Source organism: Copadichromis virginalis, linkage group LG7 (assembly GCF_057382275.1).
Source record: "Copadichromis virginalis isolate Kocher_CV1m ecotype Utaka linkage group LG7, C_Virginalis_male_GT1.1, whole genome shotgun sequence".
NCBI classification, from domain to species: Eukaryota; Metazoa; Chordata; class Actinopteri; order Cichliformes; family Cichlidae; genus Copadichromis; species Copadichromis virginalis.
In genome coordinates, this window is record NC_140624.1 from 67167462 (window position 1) to 67191043 (window position 23582).

The window sequence follows — 23582 nt, forward strand, 5'->3', positions numbered from 1 at the left end:
TGGCCAAGTAGGAAAAAGGGAGGCAGAACTCAAAATGCCAAGCTCACCAAACCTGCAGAGCTTATCGCCAAATGGAGGTTAATATAACGGACTGGGAGTTTGTTCACAGGAAGGATAGCTCGCTGGTCAGTCAGTAAAAAGTGTTATTTATTCAATTCTTGGAAAATGTGGGTGTGTACCCTTATATGTGCATGGACATGCTTTTATGTGCATGGACATGCATGGACATGCATGGACATGCTTTTATGTGCATGGACATGCATGAGCCCATGCTACTGCCAAAAATAAACCTCAGTTCTATATGAAATAGTGGAAAGAAATCTGTGTTTGGCTTTTTTAAATAAGAGTGAGGGTGTATTGATTGTGGCTGGCGTAAATCTTTGACTTTGCATAGTTCTCATGTTTGTTACATTATCATCTAAACTCACAGCATTTTGCTGTTTAATGGCAGCAAAAGGTGCAAAAGGCTTGTTGGTCCATTACTGGCACATGCTAGTTGTAGTAGCACATTAAATCTTACCAGCCAGTGGTAATTACAGCTTTTTAAAATTGATGTAAAAGATTTCCTTCTAGGAAATCTTCCCACTGGGTATCTTTCACAGGTAAAAGCCTCGATTCTGTGTTTTTACCAATATACAACATTAATGGAAACCAAGTGAATGTAACTTGTTAACTATAGTTAGCATCAGTGATGATTCTGTTTAAAAAAAACACTGCCTTTTCATTTGAGAGAAAGTCCTATCGGTTCACTCCACTAATGAGTGCTTCTCACTAATCCCAACAGGTTAGCTGTCTTCACTGGGGTAACATGAGGCCTCCTACAATCCTAATCCCTGTTAATTACACTTCCTGCCCACCACAGACCTGCATAATAACCCACCGCTCCTTATCAATATGGCGGTACTCGCTGCTATTACACTTTCTGCTCCACATGATACTACCCCACATTGTAGTCCACACACACACACACACACACACACACTTATTTTGTTGGATGACCCATTCCAAAAAAACACAGGCCTGGAAGGGCTCGTTATCAATATCAACCAGCTTCTCAGTATCCATGCTGCCCCACTCATTTAGCTCTGACACACACACACACGCTCGCTTTTTCTTCCACACACACACACATACACACAGGATACACACAGGTACACACATCCAGCATGCACACACCAATACAGCCCCTGTCACCAGCTACCCACACAAAAGCTTATCAATACGGACGCTTCAGCAACCACTGGGGCGTCCAGACCTCTTTGACGAGCCAACACAATAAAACAATCAGTCCGTCATTAATGAAATGACTAACGCAATTAACCGATGAGTGAGGGGAGGGAGAGGACGCACAGAATAATGGTGAGACAGCGAGCCGAGCTGAAGGTGGCAGGCAGCCGTTAGAAGAGAGCAGGACAGTTTTGATTATGTCGTTACAGGATTTATGGATCAGTGCTGCTTTTCTTGTCGTCCCGACAGTTTAATCAGCGTGTTGTCGATGGAAATTACACAAATCAGCGTTATTACAGTTTACAGATTTGCTAATGAGTTTGATATTGATGTATGTACAATATAAAGATGATTAAAACCATAAAAGACGGCACCATCTATTGTTGACTTCATTGATGACTGAAAGGTGAAAAAGCCTGTTGGTCAATAAATGAGAGGATTCCCCCCATCCTCATCACTCTCACAGAAGGCATGTATGTGTTAAAAAGACAGAAGCATTCAAAGATTTCAGTCCCGGGCCATAATGCCCGAGGCAGCAGCTGAGATTGTTTAGCACATATCGTTAAAGATTTAGCGGTGATTAATTTGGGAGGGGTGGAAGGTTTATGGCTGCCTTGATGAAGTTATTGGTTAGACATGCTTTAGTCCGCAAAGGTCAGTGAATGTAACACTGACTCATGGCTTTATATTGAGCTCATCTTTCATGTTTTAAAGAGATAAAGCTTAAAACGGTGCCACATACCTCACAAACACTAAACATTTGAAGGAAAAAAAACCAAACAAATCTGAAGTGATTGTGAATCCATCAAGTCTTTAATGTTGCTCGTTCATTTTATTACTTTTTTTTGTAAGATTCATTTGCTGGGAAAAAAGTACGAGGAACAAACGTGTTCTTCTATGCTCAGCTGGTTAGATTAATTGTTGATACATCTTCAGGTATATTCAGCTTGGAAGGAAAATTAATTAAACCTGCAGGTGGGCTGTTATCTTAAATGATATGTCATATTATTATTAAATGCTTACTTAGTGGAAACTGTCCACAACTTTGGGAAGGATCCAAAACAGAACTCTCGCCCAGAGATGGGGAAGCAGATTTTGCTGGCTCCAAGGCATCAGAGTTTAATAAGATACTTCAGAAGTTTCCAGTCCGTTCATTTCTTTCCTGTTTTGGAAACAATAACTTGAGGGGTGGCTTTTAGTTGTATTGGAGGCCCAAACTGAAGAAATGCTGGTTTCACAATGAGTTTTTATACCATTGAATCTTTACAATGTCACCGACGGGGGGGGGGGGTGTCCTTATATGGTAATAGCTATGGCTGTTTAAATTCTCTGATGATGATGAGGGGTGCCAATCAGAAGAAAGTGTTCTTAAATGGCTAAGAGCTAAAACAGGTTTTTTGGGACAGCAGAGAGAGCGAGGGGCTGAATTGGCCCTAGGATAATACAAAGAGGAATCATTTTGAACTGTTAATCATGCAAAGCTACCAAGGAAAAAAATTACAGTGCTAGAAATTATATAAGGTCTAATTTAAAATGATCTGCTACATTTTGATACACATGGATCAGGCTTAACATTATGACCACCTGTCTAATACCAAACCAATCCTGAACTGTCTTTGTTCCATTTCAGGGAATCACATTATTCCCGTGCGTGTACACCTGCAACAATGCTTAGTTAGGTGATACATGTCAGAAGGTTGGCTAAAGCATCACAGGACCCGCTTGCCTTTTTCCCATAGTTGAGCCTGATGCCAGGTGTTCCCCAGTCAAAGGAAATGGGATTCATCAGACCAGGCCACCTTCTTCCGTTACTCTGTGGCCTAGTTGTGATGCTCCCGTGCCCACTGTTGGTACAGGGGATGGGCACCCTGACTGGTCTGCAGATATGCAGCTCTATGTGCAGCAAACTGCGATGCTCTGAAACCGTTCTATCAGAACCAGCATTAACTTAGCATCAAGCTCATCTGTGTGATTCTCTTCCCACATGCATCAATGAGACCTGACACGTGACCCTTTAGCTGCTTCACACCGTTCCCACACTCACATACTGACCGCTGAAGATCGGGAACACCCCACAAAGCTCAAGCTTTGGCGATATTCTGACCCAAACATCACAACTTGGCTCTCACCAAATTTACTCAAGTACTTACGCCTATTTTTCCTGCTTCTAACATTAACTTTGAGGAAATTTTTTCACTTTCACTGCATAATATATCCCACCCACTTACAATTGCCCTGATGAAGAGATAATCAGTGTAATTCTCTTCACCTGCCAGTGGTTATAATATTATGCCTGATCATTATAATTACTGCATGACTGTGAATGACTAGATTTTCTACTGAGCCCTGTCCCCTTAAATTTAGATTCCCAACAGCTAAAAATTAATCTGGTTCAAGGGAAGCCTTTCTTTCACACAAACAAGTTGTTAAACAGAATATCTTTCTAGTTTATTCTGTGACTTTCATATATTATCATTTTACATAATGGGAAATGATCAAAAAAAGAAAAAGCAAAGCCACATGAGAGCACTGTACCTGCTCATCCGAGGGACCGAGTATCCTCAACAAACAGCCTGCCCTTACTGGATATCAGTGAAGAATAAGTGGTGAAAAGAGAAAGGTGTAACCCTACACTGATGTTCTTCTCTATCCGGCCTAATTGATTTTTAAAAAGACTATTGTTGATATCAAATGAGCACATCGCACCAGAGCCATTGATTTTTTGACACCATACAACAGGAAATCTTTATCTGCGTGCTGCTCCGACCCCGCACTAATAGGTGGGGTTTAACCTCTGCTGAATGACAAATCCCAACACCTCCCCTTCCTTACACTGTTCTCGCTTCGGCCCTTATGGGAAACACACAGCAAATACTTCAGTTTGGTTAGTATTAGAAAAACGAATGGGGCCTGTGCTCTGTGTTTACACAAAGTGTTAAATCATTACTTTGTCTGCCAAGTCTGCAGGTTGAAAACAATACAGAATGCATTTCAAGTCCCCAGAGAGCCATGTGCTGGACCACCAACCTGAGGAACTGAGTGCAGACTGCAGAAAGAAATACATACTGAACACAGAGACAGCTGACAATCAACTATTATACAGCACTAAACCTGAGTACAATCTAAACATAAATGTTTAAAAAGCACCATGTTAGTTCAAGCAGGCTCAGCTGATTCTACTCTACATACCCAGTTGGCAAATCTTAAAGGAAGCTTTATTTAAGCTACTTGAGCCTGCCTCCAACCGTACGTCACTGCAAGCCACTTTGCACCCCGGCTCCTCCTTTCATGCTGTGTCAGTCCTAAACAATGTCATATCTGTATATCATAGTCATATCAGTCTTGCCTTTATCTACGTAAATGGGTGGAGAAGCCAGAGAACACAAATGAACCACCAAATATAAATTATTAGCTGACAGAAACGACAATCTTTGTTTGACTGAAGCTTTTTCTTTGTAAAAGGTTATGTATGTATGCAAGGGAAACGTGGTATCCCCCCTCACCAAATAGTCTGTATTGATTATGAAACAGTGGTGAAAAATTACCTCTAACATATTGTATTGTGTCATATAGTGGTGTTTTTCAGATATAAGCCAGTTAGATGCAGGTGAGTGCTGGGATCTTCCATGATTGCATCTTCTACAAAGAGTAGGCCGTCCTGAATGAATGACGTCAGTATGCATCAAATCACATCCTACATATGGCACCACATTAGACGTTTACATGAATGAAAAATACATATTGATTGAGTCACCTTTATGTGGTGAGCGTTTTTCTCAAAAATTCAATTTCAGTTCAATGAATTCTCTCCAGCTTTTCTCATTAATGGCCACTCCTGTCATTTATAAAGCTGGCTGATAAAAGACCTCAATCTTACAAGAAGCATGACCTGATTGCGCGTCCTTTTCTCTTTCTCTCCATGATCTTCCACGCTGCACCCCTGGGTCCCTGGAGTCCAGCAGGCTCAGCTCAGCAGCAGATAGACATTTCTGGGATAGGCATCTACTGCTCAGGACCACGCAATCATTTCCATTTTACCCTCTGTTGCACAGGCAAGATAAGACACCTGCGTAGTCTCGCTAATCAGATGAGCTTCAACAGAACTTTATCATTGACATTTACCACTGTTTACCCAACTAATTTCTCTTAACTGCACTGCTGAACTTTTATCTACAAAATACATACACCACCAGAAAAGAGCAAGAAGCAAACATGCAAATTCACAAATATGTGAAGAAAGATAAACTCTGTGTGTGTGTGTGTGTGTGTGTGTGTGTGTGTGTGTGTGTGTGTGTGTGTGTGTGTGTGTGTGTATGTGGAAGGGGGGGGAATAAAGCAGTTTTCTGTTCAGAGGACGAAGGGGGTGACAGGACTACTGCTGATGAGATGAGTCCTCCACACCGTCCACCTCAGTGGAGACAAATGAATGCAAAGAATACCGACATTCACATGCAACGACTTGATTTTGGAATTCAGTCTCCTGACTGTTGGGAAGTTTTATTGCTGATAAACCATCTCTGTGCGCCAGTCTGAGAGAAGAGCAGCAGCATCATCCAACCGGTCACAAGATCGCCCACCGACAGCGTGGGAATCACCGTAAACCATCACAATATGTTGCAACAATATCACTATACAATGATTCTGAAATACCAGCTGCAGGATGATCTTCTTCTGCGTGTGCTTATGCAAGTAGCTAAAAATAAGCAACCTCAAATAGTGAGATAAGTGTGTAACTCTAAAATCAGCAGCTTTACCTTTAGGTGAAGCTTGTCACACTTACGATCTGGTGTGTGAATATGGTGGGTAAAGCTCTACTTTCCCACACCTTGAGTATTTTTATGCTTAATCTACAAACAGAAGCCGGGTGGGACTTTTGAGTTGTGTGGCTGACATCCCAGTATCAGCATTATCTACTCTGTGACATCATACAGTTGCAAGAGTAGAAAAAAACTGTCTGAAACAAAGTGTTTGGAGCCTGAGCTTTTGCCTCGTGAGGTTTCGTTTTATATATGTTGAACTCGTTATCTGACATTTTGACCGGGACCTGAGGAATGTGTGTTTCATTTATATTGTGTCGATGGTGGAAGGACAGTAAAGCTGAGTCTGATTTAGTACGAGCAAAAGAACACAGAACTAGAACAGAGAAGGAGAGAACAGGTTCCCTTTAAGATTCTGAAATGATAGCAAACTTTATTCAAATGTCACCCTGAGGTCGAAAGTTGCTTTGACACACATGATATCTTGATGATATGGTACACCCATTTTATGTTTATGAACTCATGCATGGCTGTTAGTGTGGTTAACCACAGGGGTCCCCAGTGGCCCGGTGAACTGCTGGGAAAACACTGGTCCTCTCTTTTTACCCACGACTCTCTGTGTCGATCATGCAGGGCTCTTTCTAATGAGCACCGCTCATTTTAAATGGAGAGTCAAAGCATATGGAGGCGTTCGCTGCAGCCTGGCTGGCCCGTTCCTGTTATCGAAGCTAAATCCACCATTTTTCAAAGGCTGCTGAGCGCTGCGAGACGCCGCCTGTTAAGTGTGATTAAAACAAATGAAGCATCAATGTGGCTCATAATTTATTGTTTTGATTTAGAGAAATGAAATCTAAAAAAGCCTGTTCGTTTGTCCGTATCGTCTGCACGCCAGGTTCGCATCTTGGATATGTGATGTGCATTTTAAAAGGTCAGGTACTGTTTAGCCTTCAATGACATGTTTTAAGCCCTCGATGTGTAGACACACAGATAGAGCGCTCGATGCTGCTGCTAGTCTGCTACTGCTCACAGTAGAGTAAGCAGAGTCTCCATCCATAGAGTCATCATCTTCAGTTCTATTTCTGTCTCTTTTTTTAAATAAAATGTGTGCACCGCTCGTAGAGAGTCAGTGTAACATATGTTTTTGGGGTTATTTGCAGAATGGGCAGACTGGGTTGCAATTTTCTCAAAGAAAAAGAAAAAGGTATGAAATATAATAAAAGATTTCACATCCAAACACAACACGAGTGAGTGACTGAAGCTCTTTGCTCAGGAAACTGAAGTCAAAAGAAACAAAATTAAAGCCGCTGTGGACGACAGCTGCTGGCTCATAGAGGCTGCAGAGCAGAACAGGGATGACTGTCATTGGATTTCCAAGACCGTCACGTTAGAGTTCAAAAGTAGGTGATTATTTGATCGGCTACTTTTCACCAAGTACTTATCAAATAAAATATGTGCGGATTTATTACAGAGTCATTTAATATTTCAATTAAGAATGGCTTGTGCCACTGAAAGGAGCCACATAGGTATGTGCACGTCTCTCCTCTGAATCTGAAACTGTCAGAAATGCAGTTTAACGTCACTGTGGAAGAAACGCAGGGGACATTTTTTAACCAGTATATATGAGATAACTAACCTCAAACTGATAAGTTGGATTGTATGAATGGCATCAGCTAAAATCAGGTGGAAAGACAGAGAGAGATTTCTCAAATTACTAGTTAGATGGTTCAATTTGCTCCACAGCAAAACACCGACTGGAGAGTCATGACTCGATGAGAAAGACTGACATCTTGGAAGTAATTTTAAAGCAGAACCGTAATGTGGAGGAAAAAACCCTCAACTCTAAGTGTGTGTGTGTGTGTGTGTGTGTGTGTGTGTGAGGGCACATACTTCACAAGTATAGCCTGTCCCTTATTCACTCCCACCTCATTCTCTCCCAGCCATCTCCCTCTCTCTGTTGCAGCCTGTCACAAATTGAAAGTGGAGACCTTCCAGAAACTACCCCTGATAATCACACATAAATTAATTAGAAAATGTTTCTTGACATTCTCTATGCACAGATGGGGAGAGGAGAAAAGACTGAGGCAAAGCCACAAAATTAATTGTACGGTATGTGACTCCGATAATTAATTCAATCATTAATTCATGTCTGCTTTAACAACTCCTTCAGGCTCCTGCAAAAAAGGACATTTCAATCAGGCCGGTATCGGCAGCGCGGGCGCGCAGAGGAGACGAGTAAAAGTTAAAGAGTGATAGACCAGCTCGACGCACTCGGGGTCATTTAGAGGTTTGCCAATTAAACGGAGCAGGAGAGCAGCTGAGTGAAGTGAACAAACAGAGGGAACATGAGGAGGGATGTAAAACACTGATTCACTGAGTACACAAATACTGTTTGCCACAGCATCTTCCTGCAATATATGTGTTTAATGGCTGAAAAGGAAGCCTGGACACAGAGAGTGAGAAGACTTTATGATTCGTTTATTTTTGGCCTGACCTACATAATCTTGACTTTATATTCCTGCTGCTTCAAGAAAACCACGTCACTTTAAAGCAATAAAAGGTAGCCGAGACAGAAAGCTGTTTTTTTCCTTTACAGAATTCTTCCTGCTCTGCTGCTGTAATCCAACATGTTTTAGCTGTACAATATTTGTTTTACTTTCATTTTAAAAAGTAATTATAGCCAGTATGCAGCACTGAATGGCCCATTAAGAATCAAAGCTGTAGGGTAGATGGGGTGGGGCAAATTCCCCGTGCTATTAAATGTTGAAAATATACGAAGTTATATACGTAAATTCTTCCGTATTGTTAGCTTCTGTTGTTGCAGTGGTCGCCCTAAACCGCTTGCTTGGGAAAACAAGTGATTGTTGTCTAATAAAGGAAGGAAACTGGTGAGCAAGAGATACTGCAGAGGAGACAGAGAGAGAGAGAGAGACAGGACATGATAAGAGAGAGATATTGCAAGGATGGGGAAAATGAGCAGAAGGCAGAGGACGAGTGTGTCGGGGATTTTCCTCTCCATGCTTCTTTTTTACATCATGCTACAGCCTCAGCGGAGCAGAACAAAAAAAAGTGAGGGGAAAAACCCTCACAAGCCTTGACATTTGTTTTTGTTTTTACTAGTATGATGGATCGATCTGGCATGGTTCCTATGAAGTATTAGTGAATAATGTTTGAGCATCAGCCCATTTTTGGGCTTTAATTCTTGTTCAGGATCTCGACCCGACCCCTCGGTTCATCCTATGCCTGAAAGAAGATCTGCAGCAATGCTTAAATGTGAAATACATGACATGAGGGCTGGTGTGTAGTACGTTATGAATTAAATTATTAAAGAACAACTCCTAAGTTATTCTATGAATTTGGATAGATTTCTGTAGTTTGCATTGCATGAAAATATCATTTAAAAGCCATCTTATAATATTTATTAGTCAGCCATCAGTATTGCATTTATACATCCCATTTATTGCAGTTTTAATATCTCTTGTGATAACGTATGTTCTCTTATATCTGTTTATCTGTTTATTACGGGCACTGAGCAGCGTACCCAGACGCTCCACAGATAGCACAAAAAGCTGGCAGAATATTCATAAAGCGACGGCAGGTGAACGTGCAGTTACGGCGTTATCAGCCTTTATGTCCACTTTACTACAGTGATACAGTTTGGAAGTCTTGAACTTTACTCCGAGTTCCAACTGTATCCACCGGAGGTTGAAGCAGTGTAGCTGTCCCCGTTCTAAATGGGCATGGATGGAGGCAATTGAGCGGCCTGGTGCGTTAAACACAATCATGTGCCTGAGTGTATTTTTGTGCGAGAGGAAGGTATGCAGATTGTAGTGTGGTGGTTGCAGAAGAGGCCAAGCATCTGATAGGCAGGTAATCAAGCGTGCCAACATCCTGTCCCAGCCACCAGCACCAGGCAGGCCTGCAGTGGGCTCACACATTGGGTGCACGGAGAACTGCTGGGCTGATAGCAAGCCGGACAGCACAGAGAAATGTTCCTCTAGATTAGGGCCTCGTGCCTATCAATCATCAGGAATGGAGGAGGGGAGAGACACATCGCAGGCAGGCTGGAGAAAGGAGATGGGAGAGGAGAGTGTGACAGAGTGTGTGTGTCAGTTAGAATATGTGGTGTAGATCAGGAGTGGGTGATTGAAACGAGGGCAGAGCCTGCTGCTGGCTCACGAGCGTCGACTCCCAAGTTTACGAAATACAACTTCTCACTGCAAACGAGTTTTCCTGTTGAGTTTTGACCTGGCAAACGTAAGAGTGGGAACTACTTTGTGTTACAGTAGCCTAAAAGTCACCAAACTGGACGGATTCATGAGACAGAATGAGACACCTTCTCCAACAGTGCAGAGTGCAGCATTTCAGCGTGTCAGAATGGGGAAATCATTGTCTATTTCTTTAATCATTAAAACAGAGCTACAATCGGTGGCATTACAGAGAACTGAGGGCTTTTTAAAATTGTACATTAACCAGACCCAACTCAACGCAGGAGTAGAGAGTTTAAATTTGAGTGTTTATTTTTTCTCTTTTCTAAGATAATGAGTAAAATTTACGACATTTCAAACTCAAATCAGTTCTCGGTTATCCTAAAACCCCCAAACAGCTGGACTAAACAAACAAGTAACAGGATGAAGTGATTTTCAGCTACATTGAACTCTCGTTTGTCTGACATATAGTAAGTCTCCAATGAAGCCACGCAGGAGCAGCAAGTTTAACGTTTCAAGTATCCGACGTCCAACTCTGATTGGCCTTTATTTAACCGTTTAATATCCCAGGTATGCTCTCCCTGTGTCCGTGTCCCAAAATCCAAAAACATGCAGTTAGTCTTTGGAAGAGGATGGATGGATGGAAGAGTCTTGACTTGAAAGATAACATCTACTAGTTTCAGAAGCTGCACTCGTTTAGCATGTAGCAAAAATCCACCCGAACCATAAACCTACCAGTAACCTGGTAGATGTAAAAAGGTTAACGTAAAAATATTCCTTGAAATATTTGCTTGTTTTATGTTTGTTTTATTGGGTTTGTACAAAACAAGCTTCCACCAGGCTCCTTTCTGAACTCTGAGGGGAATCAAACTCGCTGACAAGACATGCCCGGTGGACACATGACAACCAAATCATCACTCTAAAGCATTGTGACTGACAGGTGAAATTGACAGTGAGCTTGCAGGGACACCCTCCTCCTGAGAGACATGGGAGTCTGCTGGCTGCAGATATGGAGGAAGGTTAGGGAGCAGACGGAGTGAGAGTACAGTACGTATCAAGTGAGGGACAAATGGGCACAGGTCAGCCCCGTTTTACCTGCACCCGCAACGGATCGGTGAACAATACTCTGTAATTCAATGGCTGAAAATGAGGCACCAGTCGTGGCATCCCAACTGTAACATTTAGCTTCTAACTCAGACTGTCCAAAACAAGCAATGAGGTTTTGCCTTGTGTTACTCACATAAAGAGAGTCGCTGGAGTCTTTCACGACCATTATGCAAACCACAAATATCTTCCCCCCTAGCAGCCAATGGGAGAACTAGGCTACTTCCTTAAAGTTTAGAAATCCTACAAGTTTGGTGACTGAAGCTGATGAAGCTTTGATTTTACAGGAACATCAGGGGCATCAGACTTGGCCGCAATCCATCAGACCAGGGGTGGGCAACTCCAGGCCTCGAGGGCCGGTGTCCCTGCAGGTTTTAGATGTGTCCTTGAACCAACACAGCTGATTTAAATGGCTAAATTAGCTCCTGCAGTTCTCCAGAGGCCTGGTAACGAACTAATCATGTGATTCAGGTGTGTTGACCAAAGGTGAGATCTAAAACCTGCAGGACACCGGCCCTCGGGGCCTGGAATTGCCCACCCCTGCATCAGACGCTGGTTAAAGGAGACTTGCTGTGCTCATTTTCAGCTTCGTATTTTAATTCAAAGCAGCTTTGGATGATTTATGTTTAATGTAATCCTTACTTATCTTATAATGGATCTCGGTGAAGCTCCTGAGTTCATGCAAGCTGTTTTAGCTCCACCCCCTTTAAAGCCATGCTTCCTTTTAGCCAGCTTTCTTCTGATTGGCTGCCTCTTGCAAACAGAGGGTTCGATCAGCAGATGGACGGGGTTTGTGTTTTTCACAGCCATAAATCGAAGAGCTGGAGATGTTAAATATGCGCAGGATATATAACAGAAAATGTAGCCACAATGCCGACAAAGTCTGACTCTTCGTGGAGCTCGAGGAAAGCTAGAGTCGGAGGGCATGAATAAATTAGCAACCCATCAAACAGCTGTTGAGATATTTCAAAATGGCAGACTTACTCCACCACAGGCAGGTCATCCCTAAAGCCAAGCCTCTAGCATGGCTACAAACTGTATTTTAACCCAGAGCCAATGGCTGACTGTCATTTCTTCATATTATCTCTCTGTCATCCCTCTATCTCTTAACCTCACTCGCTTTCCTGTTCCTCAATTCTAATTTCACTATCTGAATTTTACCTCTTAAAATCTCTCCCCCCCCCCCATCTCTCGCTCTCATTGATCCTTAAACCTTAACCCCTCTTTCACCCTTCATTAGTTATCTCTGCACTCTAAACTGAATAATGTACTTCTATATTCTAACCCACTCCGTCTTAAACCTCCCTCCCTCTCTTTCTACTCACCTGTCCCCATATTAATTCTTTCCTTTCTTCACGCCGCCCTATTTCCTTCTTTCTTGAGCCTATTCTAACCCTTCATCCCTCCATCCCTTTCACCCCTCTTAACCTCGACGATGGAGATGATATCTCGTCTTTGACACTGGGAGTTAACCGTCTACGCTCCTGGTTGACCAGATAACAGATAGCACACAGGGAAATGCACACATTCACACATTTAAGCCCGAACATAGAGCGCGTGCAGCAAAACACACTGTACCAAAATGTGAGGAGTGTCTTAGAATCAAAGTTTTACCTACACAGATATTTGATAAGGAAACTACTGAAAAGAAATTCAAAATAATTTGAACTCGAATAATTTCACATTCCTTTAAATGCACCGAAAAGGGATTAAAAAAATACAGCTGGAAGACAAGATGAGACGAGATATGAACTGCAACTTCACTGCTTGGTTGAGGCAATTCTGAAATTCTGTTAATGACTTAAGCTGCACACTGGAGCAAGTTTCCCTGTTAAATTACAGTAAAGTGCTGGCAGCTACATACGCCGGTGTTATTTTACGGTGTAGCTACTGTAAAAACATGAATGTAAGCTTTGGGGAATCAGCTGGACAGCTGTGTGTTTTGTTTTTGTGGTGTTTTTACTCTTATCACCATAAACAGGTTTTTAATGTGACGAGTGTGAAATATCATTTAATTGTGACAGAAGCTCAGGATATGTTTCCATTTTAAATTATTAATGTACTGGTTACCAGATGTATTTATTTAATTACATATTCAGCTGTATATTATTTCTGCTTTGCACTTGCCTTACATTGTATTTATTGCTGTATACATATTTCTCTGTATATGGCACGATTCAGAAGGAGAACAATGCAGACAGACTAGATAAATAAATATTAGTACACAATATCTGAAGTGCAAGTATGAAGATAAATATATGCATGAGCAAATTAATTCATTTAATTCGTGTCTAAATTCAGTTTCAACAAGATTTTGTGCATGAAGAATTAATTATTAAATCATTGATTTATGTATTTCTGGTGATTTTAATTCTGAAATAATAATGTGGACTGAACACTGCAGGCTGCTGCACTGCATTCCTGATGACAGTCTATAGATATCAGACTCTGAGGTCCAGGATTTGTATAAATAGCTCCACAAAGAGACGGGCGAACCTGTAGCAGAGCAGAAAAGTGGAAGCTTTTACACAAACATCTTATCCTGCAGTTGCTGCATTCAGCCATCCATGACTAGATGGATCAAACTGAGAAACAAAGGTCTTATCACATGTGGACAAAGTGATGAGGGAGCACCTTGTGCTGCGGTGATTTTCAGGGAGGGGTGGGCCTGTGGGGGTGGGGGTGCTGCCATGCTCAGTATGCAAATGTGACACCACCAACATCTCCCGTTTCTCAGCCCAAATAAATTAGACTCTCAGCAGTGATAATATGCATATAGTGCGACTTCATGCTCCATTATAATTAACTACTGCTTGATAACCCAACACCCATCCACATTACACGCACAGACACACGCATGCAGCCACACACAGTGCCTGGTAAATAATAATAACCATTATTACGCCTGCCATTATAATGCTTTATTGGAGGTAATTTACATAACTCTGCAGAGAAGGATAAGGACCGAGGAGTGCTGGGCAAGCAGGAAAGCACTCGCCTCGCTCAGCTGGCTTCTCGGGGCCTCTGGAGTAGACAAGATGTCAGAGGGTGAGGGGACCTTCTTCTGTGCTGCAAACTTTAAGCGGCTCGGAAGCAACACAGAAAATGCAATTTGCTACACGCTTTTCAAATTGAACTGAAAAGCTTAGAATTTGATGAAACATAAGTAAATAACTCGTGACTGTGCTTTTATTTACAAGACCTCACTGTGGAGGTCAATTATCTTCTCCGTCCCAGAGGTCTCCGTACAAGGGCCAGTTTTTTCCCCTGATATTAAAACACAGTCCATTTTTAATCTATGGCACATTCATCAGTGAGAGTGGGGCTGGTACTTCACTAAGAGTCACCGACTCGTCACAACCAGCCTCTCATCCAGTCTTGAGAGCGTTGATTGGATGAGGAAACATTTTACTTTTGGCTGGAAGTTTTCAGATCACGTCACGGCTCGTGACGGAGATTTAAAATGTTTATTAAATTTCTCTGACTCATGTGGTTAAGGGTTGTTTTGGCCTTACAGCTGCGTAACTGTAAAACTGATCGTTATGGTGGAAACAGCCTCTACTATAACAAAATAAATACTGACGATGAGCTACTGCACCATCTCACAGCTGTCTTTGTCGGCAAGATGTACATAAACCTGAGTGCTGTGATTGTTACTTCAGTTAGACCTCGCCTGCTGTGGTGACGTGGTTTGTTAAATTGTTTAGCCAGCATGAGGACTGAGAGTCTTGCACCTGCCAATCACCTGTGACGAGCACTCATCTTTATGGTGATCGTGAAAACATGGCAGCATTCCCGTAAATGTGCGGCGCAGGTATTAAAGGACTTACAGCAAAGGTTGAAAGAAATGGGAAGCAGGTAAGCAGGTAAGCACTTGCCTGACTTGTCATGGAGGTGAAGATGAAAAGTGAACTACCTTCATGGTGAAACCCGCATAAGGAAAGGTGGATTTATGGTATAAATCTACAGTAATCAACAGGAGATTAAAGTAGGAGTAGCAGAATAATGCTAACCAAACACCTGGCAGGGTTTATCTTTTCTTTACGACGAGTAATTCAACATTTCTTACTGCAGAAGCTGCTGTTGCAGCTTTTTGCAGGTACACTATAACAGTGCACGCTGGCAAATGTAGCTACCAGTACTTTACTGTACGTTAAAGTTATAATTTGCATCATGTCTTGCTCTGCTTTGTGATATCATTGGATATAAAATGTCATTACTGGATCCTGTTAACTTTTTAGACCTTTTAGGTGTAAATGCACACGATTCAAGGTACTGGAGGTACAGTCAAAGTGACCTTTGAGCACCAGATCTAATCACTTCATCCTTGAGCCTAAATGAACACATTTAGGAGAAAAAATAATCAGAGACATTCCTGAGCTACTGTGCTCACATGAACGGGGTGGGACAGTGTAAAGCCCAACAACATAAAGCCGTCTTAAGTGACAGTGAACCTTTGTGGTTGGGGGCAGGGTTACGTACTAACTTCATCATACGCCGAGTTGTAATTTTCTTACATTTCCAAGTATTTTGGAGCCTTGTTAAACTATGACTCACATTTTCTGGCCTTTTACAGATGAAGCATTTAATTCAGAAAACAATCAAAGCAATGAGCTGATTGTTTGCTGCAGCTGAAGACCGATGGCAACCTGACCGTAGGGAGAAAACGCTTCAAGATACAAAAATGTATTTTCTAATTTATTATTCTGCCATTTAGCCAGTTAGGTGTTTTTTTAATAAACTCAACTAAAACAATGAGTTGACTTTCACAATAGCTGAAATGAGTTTTCTCTCAATAATTGATTTGTTAATTAACTTTGTATGAGGAAGACTCAGCTCAGTCACTCGGTTTATTGGGCACCAGCGGGTACACGGAGGATCCTGGCATGATGTTTCTATGACAGGAAAGACATTTAAAGTTCATTTATTTCGTCCATCATCACGGATATATAGCACATCAAACTTTTGCAATATGCTCCCCTTGCCCAGTGACAATGGGTTTATATACAGCATGGCATGTGGGGAACACCAGCCAGCCAGCGAATGACAAGGGATTACTGTGACATCCATTTGCATATCAAGAATTTTAAGCAGTGAGGGAGAAAATATCAAACCCTCCAGCCTGCAAGGTCACTCAAATGATAGTTTTTTCTTCTCTTCATAATTTATTTTGCATATCATGCAGTTTGGACACACTGTAGATTAAAAAGGCGGCTTTAGCATATCATACCATCCCTGATAGGAAGCAGCTCCCACCTAGACTTCTCCTAGACACCATGCCACCACCACCCTCATCAAAATGGTTGAGGACACACACACCACACACACACACACACACACACACACACACACACACACACACACACACACACACACACACACACACACAGAGACATCATCTTGATTGTTTTAAGACGAAAAGAAATGGCAAATTGCTGAAGCCTCTAATCCATTCCCAGTTATCATCTCTTTAATTTTTTTTTCTTCATATCAATAGAAGCCACAAAGCCAACGGTTTGATAGCCGCTGTTGGCAAAAACAGCTAAAAATGAAAAGAGCGAAACACAAAAAGAAGCGGCTCGACTATCATCTATGACTAAGGAATTTATTCAGATTGACATATAAACAAGTCATTACACACCGAGAAGACTGTGTCAAATATGTGGAGTGAAAAATGTTGTGTCCAGTAATGAACTGTATTATCTCTAAGCAGGCACGGAGGATGAATGGAAATCTTCTGTTGTTGTTGTCTCTGTTTTTTATGTTAATATCGGTCTGTGGGAACAATAGTAATGACCGCAACAAAGACTGATTTGAATAAAATGTTTGAATAAATTAAGAGATTATTATCCCAAGGTTTAGTTCACAGAATGTGTGCGAAAAGGGAAATTAAAAATTTCATATCTAGGAATTACTGTATTTCAGACAAGAAGAATTCATCTTTTTTTAGCTTCCAAATATAATTAGCAGATTAATATTCAATGAAATTAAACACAAGACTGCATAGAGCTTACACGTAACAGACTGGCACTGATATATAACTTACTGTTATGGATTTCTGCGGTGTATGTGCAGGGCGCTATAGGTGGAGCTATAAGGACGAGGCCCACTCTGAACTGAGATAAGAGCAGGATCACAATGTTGTGGGACAAAAAAGGACATAAAGAAAAACTGGAAGGGGTCAGAGGTCAGCTGACAGGAAGGACAAATGACAGAACAGAAAAGTTTCTGTGTGCGTGTTTACATATCTTTGTGGAGACCAAAAATTGGAAGTTTACTATGCTTGTGGGGACCAACAGCCTTTATGGGGGCAAAATCCCAGTCCCCACAAAATGTGGTTTTAGTGTCAGGGTTACAATTAGGTTATGGTTAGGATTAGGGTTAGGATTAGGCATTCATTTTTAATGGTTAGGGTAAGGGAAAAGCATTATGTCAAAGTGTGTGTGTGTGTGTGTGTGTGTGTCTGTTTTAAAGGGTACAGCCCTCTTTCCAGGTCCTGTAATGTGATTTGATGTGTAAAATGAGTGTTTGGCACAATATGTTTTACAAAACAGTCGATAATCCAGTCTCACAAATGATTTGGAGATTAGGCGTGATAAAAACATTTGCAACTGCCTAAATTTCTGAGTAACAATCATACATTTCTTAGCTCTGCCTTCAGAATGCCAACGACTGATCGATGCTGTTGATTGTTTCTAGATGAACTTTTAGAAAAGTAAGAAAATGGTTACAAGTTTGTAAGTTCCCAAAGTGTAAAGTGTAAGATAGCATGTTACTCAATGCTAACAGGTGTTCTTATCCACAGAGAGAAGGTTTAAAGACTTCACAGCTCTGCTGAAGAATCATCACAGCGCTGCAAACCAAACGTCTTTAGGATCGACTTCACAGGTCTGTGCCAAATACCTCATATTTGCAAAAGTGACTCATTTTTTTATTTGCATTACGACATGAGCCAATTTAAAATTTCATAAATACCCATTTTATGTAGAAATAATCTTATGCTCAGCGACACAACCGGACCAACGGCCTAAAGCAGCTAAAGTGTCAGATTAAAAGCTTCCGGTTCCAGGAATGTCTAAAAGGTAAAACTGGGAGGAACAAGTGGAATGCCCAAACCCCTGTTGATTTCCATGCACACATCTCTTCTCAGCATCCCATGTCCCATACATGACGAATGTTTCATACGAACAGGAGCGGTGCTTGACAGCGACTCCAGTCCGGCCGTGACATGCAAGACAAAGAAGAAGAAGAAACAATGAAAAGATGGAGGGAAAAGAGTGAGAGATGCACGCTCCCCAGGAGGTGGAGAATGGAGAGGAGGGAGGGACTAGTGGTGATGGAGAGACCATAGGAAGGGAAGGTGGATGGATGGAGGGAGGGAGGAAGGGGAGGTGGAGAGGAGGAGGAGGAGGAAGGGGGAGGGGAGGGGGGCTTGACGATAAGAGAAAAATTCAGACCGGTCAAAGTTTCCTTTTTGCCAATCGTGCTCCTGATAAAGACAGCGCCTGCTCCGGAGCTGATAGAGGGGCTATCTCTCTCCCTTACTCTCTCACCCAACCCCTCCTCCTCACCCCCTCCCTCCCCCGTCTTACTCACCCGGCAGTTAGTTTGTGAGGAGGAGAGGAAGAGAGAAAAAAAGAAGAAAGAAAGAAAGAAGGGCCGTATCAGTGCAGCATCATGGTGCTACCATCAACCAGCCACCACGCTGCAATTAATATCGCTCCAATTACTGTTAAAGGGACAAGGCTGGGACAGGACGATAATGAACACATCCTCTCTTCCCCAGCAGAGGAATTAAAACGCACACACAAACACACCCGTAAACACACACTCGGCACTACATGCACAAACGTACATAAAACGTGTGCAGCTTGAAAAGGAAATAATGCGAGATAGTGTGGTAATCTTCTTGCATTGTTTAACTCATTGAAGACAACGGACAGAGAGAAATAAATAACCAAACAAACCTCGATAAGAGGGGAAATAAATAATAAAATTATGGCGATTTACTTGTTATCTTCTCTTAGCCGTGTGTGTGTGTTTTTGCTACGACTTGAATAAATTTTCCCCCAGCCTGTCACATCCACATCTCCCCTGCAGAACAACACAATGGACCCTGAAAGAGCCTTGCGACAAGTGACTAAAGAACGTCTGAACGCATACAGAGTTTGGCCGATCCACTCATGAACACGTGAAGAGCTCAAATGATGGTTAGTTGGTTGGAGTTTCTCAGTATGACGTTGGAGGTCACTGGGACTGGCCAATCAAAGCAGCCGTGCTTTTAAAGCCAACTTTAATCTTTATTAAAATCCAAGCTGGTGAGTAAGAAAAGAATTCACCGACTGCACAGCTGGTATTAAGGAGGAAATGTCCATAAAGACCAAACCAGAGTGTTTTTGCACCACGCTGTAATATCTTACTATAATATCTGCCCACAAACTCCTCCTGCACGATCAGGAGCAGCCAAACTGGGCTCACAGGTACAGATATTATGACATCATCATGTTGTCCACCTACCAACAGGCAAAAACGACCACACCTCTATGTGCCCTGCCCTATTAGAAAGCCATCGAATTACATTCATTTTGATCTCTATGAAACTGTTTCTGACTGACTATGAACCAATGCCATCGTAAATGACCATAAAATAAATTCAAGAGCAGTGACGATCACTTCATCTGTCTAACCTTACAAGCACTGACAAACATACAGCTTCCAGAAGTGAGTTAGCGGGGACGCTTGTGGTGTTGCAGCTTTTCAAAAAAGTCCACAACAACTTCGGATTTCCTCACTTTAGTGTTGCAGACGTGATGTCACTGTCAATCGATGGAATAAAAAGCACCCCAGACTAATTTTGAACCAACTACAGACACACATTTACAGTATCTGTAGGTGTGAGACTGACACCTCCGGTCACTGTTGGCCTGTTCTGATCTTTCTATGTGTTATTTTGAAACAAAGAATTGTTCCTGTTTCTGAAACGTCTTTAAGGTCCGTGTTAGTCAGCTGTAACTCAGCAGGATTACAGATGTTCGGGGTCACATCTGTCCAACTGTGGTTTCAGATAACTTACTACTCATTGGGAAAGTTTTGCTGTATATTAACACACACACACACTCGTGACAGACAGAATGACAGAAACTAGTGTGAGTAAAATGGACTCACACATATGCTAACCTTCTTTATTGTGTTTAATATGTAAAAGACAGTTGGGGGAATCAGCTAACATTACTGCGATAACAGGCCAGCTGATTACCAGCTGAGCTCTGAGGAATATGTTGATTATACTGGTTTATTTTTCTCCCTATAAAGCTTTGTTAGCACTGGCCGGTCTCTGGTGTCAGGTGGGTTTTCCTCCAAATTGAATTAATGATTCATAATGTTACTGTCATCGTAGAAACAGCAGCCATTGCTGTGCACCACCGAATCCTGTTACATATCAAAACGCTTTCTGTGAAAAAGGCTCGTTTAATTTATTGCACATTAGCGTGACTGAATTTGAAAGCGAAGAATAACTGTGAAAAGCCCGTTCCCGACAGCCTTTTTGCACGAGCAGTTACTGTCATTTCTGAAGCAAATAAGATTTTTTTTGAGCGATATGATTTGTTGAAACCTCCCGCGATGTTTATCTAACTGAAGAAAAACAACGGGACTCGTCAGACCAAGAGTTCACAGCTCTGTTGCAACTCAGTGATGGAAATCTTGCATGTGTACTGACCTGGACCCCTCCAATGTAAAACCTCCTGCTCTTCCTCCCTTTCCTCTTCCTCCTCTGCTCCGCTGTGCGTCGATGCAGGCTCCTCCCCTTCCACGTCTTTATCATCCGGGCCTCCTCCCGAGTCCTGCGTTCTGGGCTCTAGATACACAACAGAAAAACTAGCGATTAAAACAAACACCCTGACTGAAACCTGTGTGTGTGTACGTATGTGAGTGTGTGTCTGGAAGCCGTCGTTCCCGTCTGCTGATCAAAGGCCTCCCTCGCCGTGTAACACAACCCCTCGCCATGCAGAGATGGACCCTTTGATTTTCATTACAGCTCAGGAGAATCAAAGACTCAACATCTTCACCTTCATCGCTGCTACTTTTCTCGCTCTCCCAAATCTTCTCCCAGCAGCTTTCCATTTCCTCCTCATCCACCCTTCCCTCCACTTCTCTTTCACTGAATGTAGGTGGGTCTCCGTCTTATGTACTCCTCTTTTCCTCCTCTATCTTTCCATCTCCTCCCGCAGGCCTGTCACCCTCAGCAGAGACTGAGGCTGGCTGTGTTCCTGTAATCACTGCTGATATCCCTGCCATTGATCAAGCTGATTACACAGCCTCCTGCTCACTGATCAAAGATGTGCGCTTCTGCAGGTGGTGTGTGTGTGTGCATGCTTCAATATGAGTATCTGCATGTGTGTGTGTTTATCCAGAGATATGTGAACCCTGAACTTTGCCTGTGCAGCCAGTATCGGGCAGTTCATCGGGCCGCTCTGTCCCTTCTTCTTAACGGGACTCATGATTAGTTAGATTAGATTAATAGTTACATCACAGCTCTTCAGACTATCTGACCTGAAGATCTTTCTCTTCTTGCTCTCTGCTCTTACACCATCATCAGGCCAAGGGTTAGAGTGACTCAAAAGCTGACTGCATGGAACCAGATCGCAAACATCTCAATATTCAGTTCAGTTTAAATTCATTGCAAAGCACCTGTTCGCTTTTTTGTGACATATGATATGAAGGAGAGAGCCCCGCTCATTCACGATGATATGCAAAGTGATTGAAGCTGGCCAGTCTTTCTAGAACATGAAAGAAACGAATGATTCTGAATTTGTAAAACTAAAATATTCTCACGAAGAGATTATGCATCGATTAGTCATAAGTGTAGATTATTTACATTTATTAACGCATGTTCAGGGAAATTGGTTTGATAATAGTTCCAAAGTGACCGAGCCCACTGAGTAATCCTGCTTGTGGCAAACCCCCCACTCTGGGTTTTTTCTTACTGGTCTGGTTTCTGTATGACTTGTGAACAAGTGGGTACTGGAACACACCTCACCAAGTGGCTCTTACTTCTATTTTTAATGCTGAAATAAACTTAGAGTATTTTGAACACTTTACAATTTTAAAAATGTATTTGATTCTGCGTGTGCATGAATTTACAAACCATAAGCAGGGACGGGGGAGAAAAAGGTCAGTGTACCATGAATGAGTCTCTCTTTTTATTTCAAAGACATTTTCTGATCAGCTTTGGTTAACAAACACAAAATCCTCCCAAGTTCTGCTTTTGCTTTAGTTCAACTTCTCCCAGCGTGAATTAACTGGAAGAGCACAAAGCTTTAATGAAGCTTCCCCACGACTGCACGTTTTGAATCGTCGTCCTCACAGCTCCTTTTCTCTTCCTCATTCTGTCCTCTCCTTTCCTATCTCTTTCCCCTTCCCCAAATCCCGCCCCGTCTTCACCCTCCACCCCGATAACGCCTCAGCTGTCTGCACAAAGGCCGTGTTTACCCTTGCATTCCCGCTCCGATAAACAGCGATAGCACCCGATCGATACCAGCCATAAACGCCTCGTGACCACGTGATGCCCTCACACACCGCCATTATTAATGTAACAGTTGAGAGGCTGGGTGGATGTGCACCGTCAAATAAATCCACACACACACAGGATGCACATCCAGTTTCACGTCACGTCCACCTTTCAACCATATCCACACGCAAACACTCAGCCAAGACATACTGTACACACACACACACACACACGCCGCGTCCCCCTCCCCCACTCACACCCCCGCCTAAACAGTGCCATTATTTTCAGCTATAAATCACATTGAATGGCACATTGATTTTATCCTGCAGGGGCTGAAGCGAGGGAGGGGAGCTGGAGACACAGTTATTGCGTTTAATATTATCAATATTATCTCCCATATCATCTCAGACAGGGAGGCAGGTATCAGGAGGAGTCGACAGACACTTTTCTGCCAACCCCCCCCCCCTCTCTCTTCCCCTCACCCCCCCTACCTCCCCTCCCACCTCTCTCCCCCCCAACAGCGAGACAGTCTCCATCAATCTGATAAGCTGAACTTCCTCTGTCACACCTGCAGGGCAAAGTCACCCAACAATCCCTCGCCTCCTAACTTCTACAGTCTTCTGTCTCGCTTCTGCCTGATAGTTACAACAGCCATAATTATAATGGTGTCGCCTGTTTATTGACACATCCTCCCCTCGTGTTTAAGGTCCAACTAATGCACTCAGACAGTCTCCGTGTTGGTGGAAGGAATGAAAGTGTCCTGAGAAAGCAGCAGCTGCA

At 42.5% G+C, this 23582-nt stretch overlaps 1 protein-coding gene across 1 annotated transcript in view; it reads right to left on the bottom strand.

Moving 5' to 3' along the window:
- zfpm1 (zinc finger protein, FOG family member 1) overlaps positions 1-23582 on the bottom strand; it is a 109467-nt gene that overhangs the window by 34350 nt on the left and 51535 nt on the right. The window contains exon 3 of the mRNA XM_085464887.1: positions 21012-21149. Within this exon, the coding sequence (XP_085321013.1) occupies positions 21012-21149 (138 nt within the window). The remainder of the gene's footprint in view (positions 1-21011; positions 21150-23582) is intronic.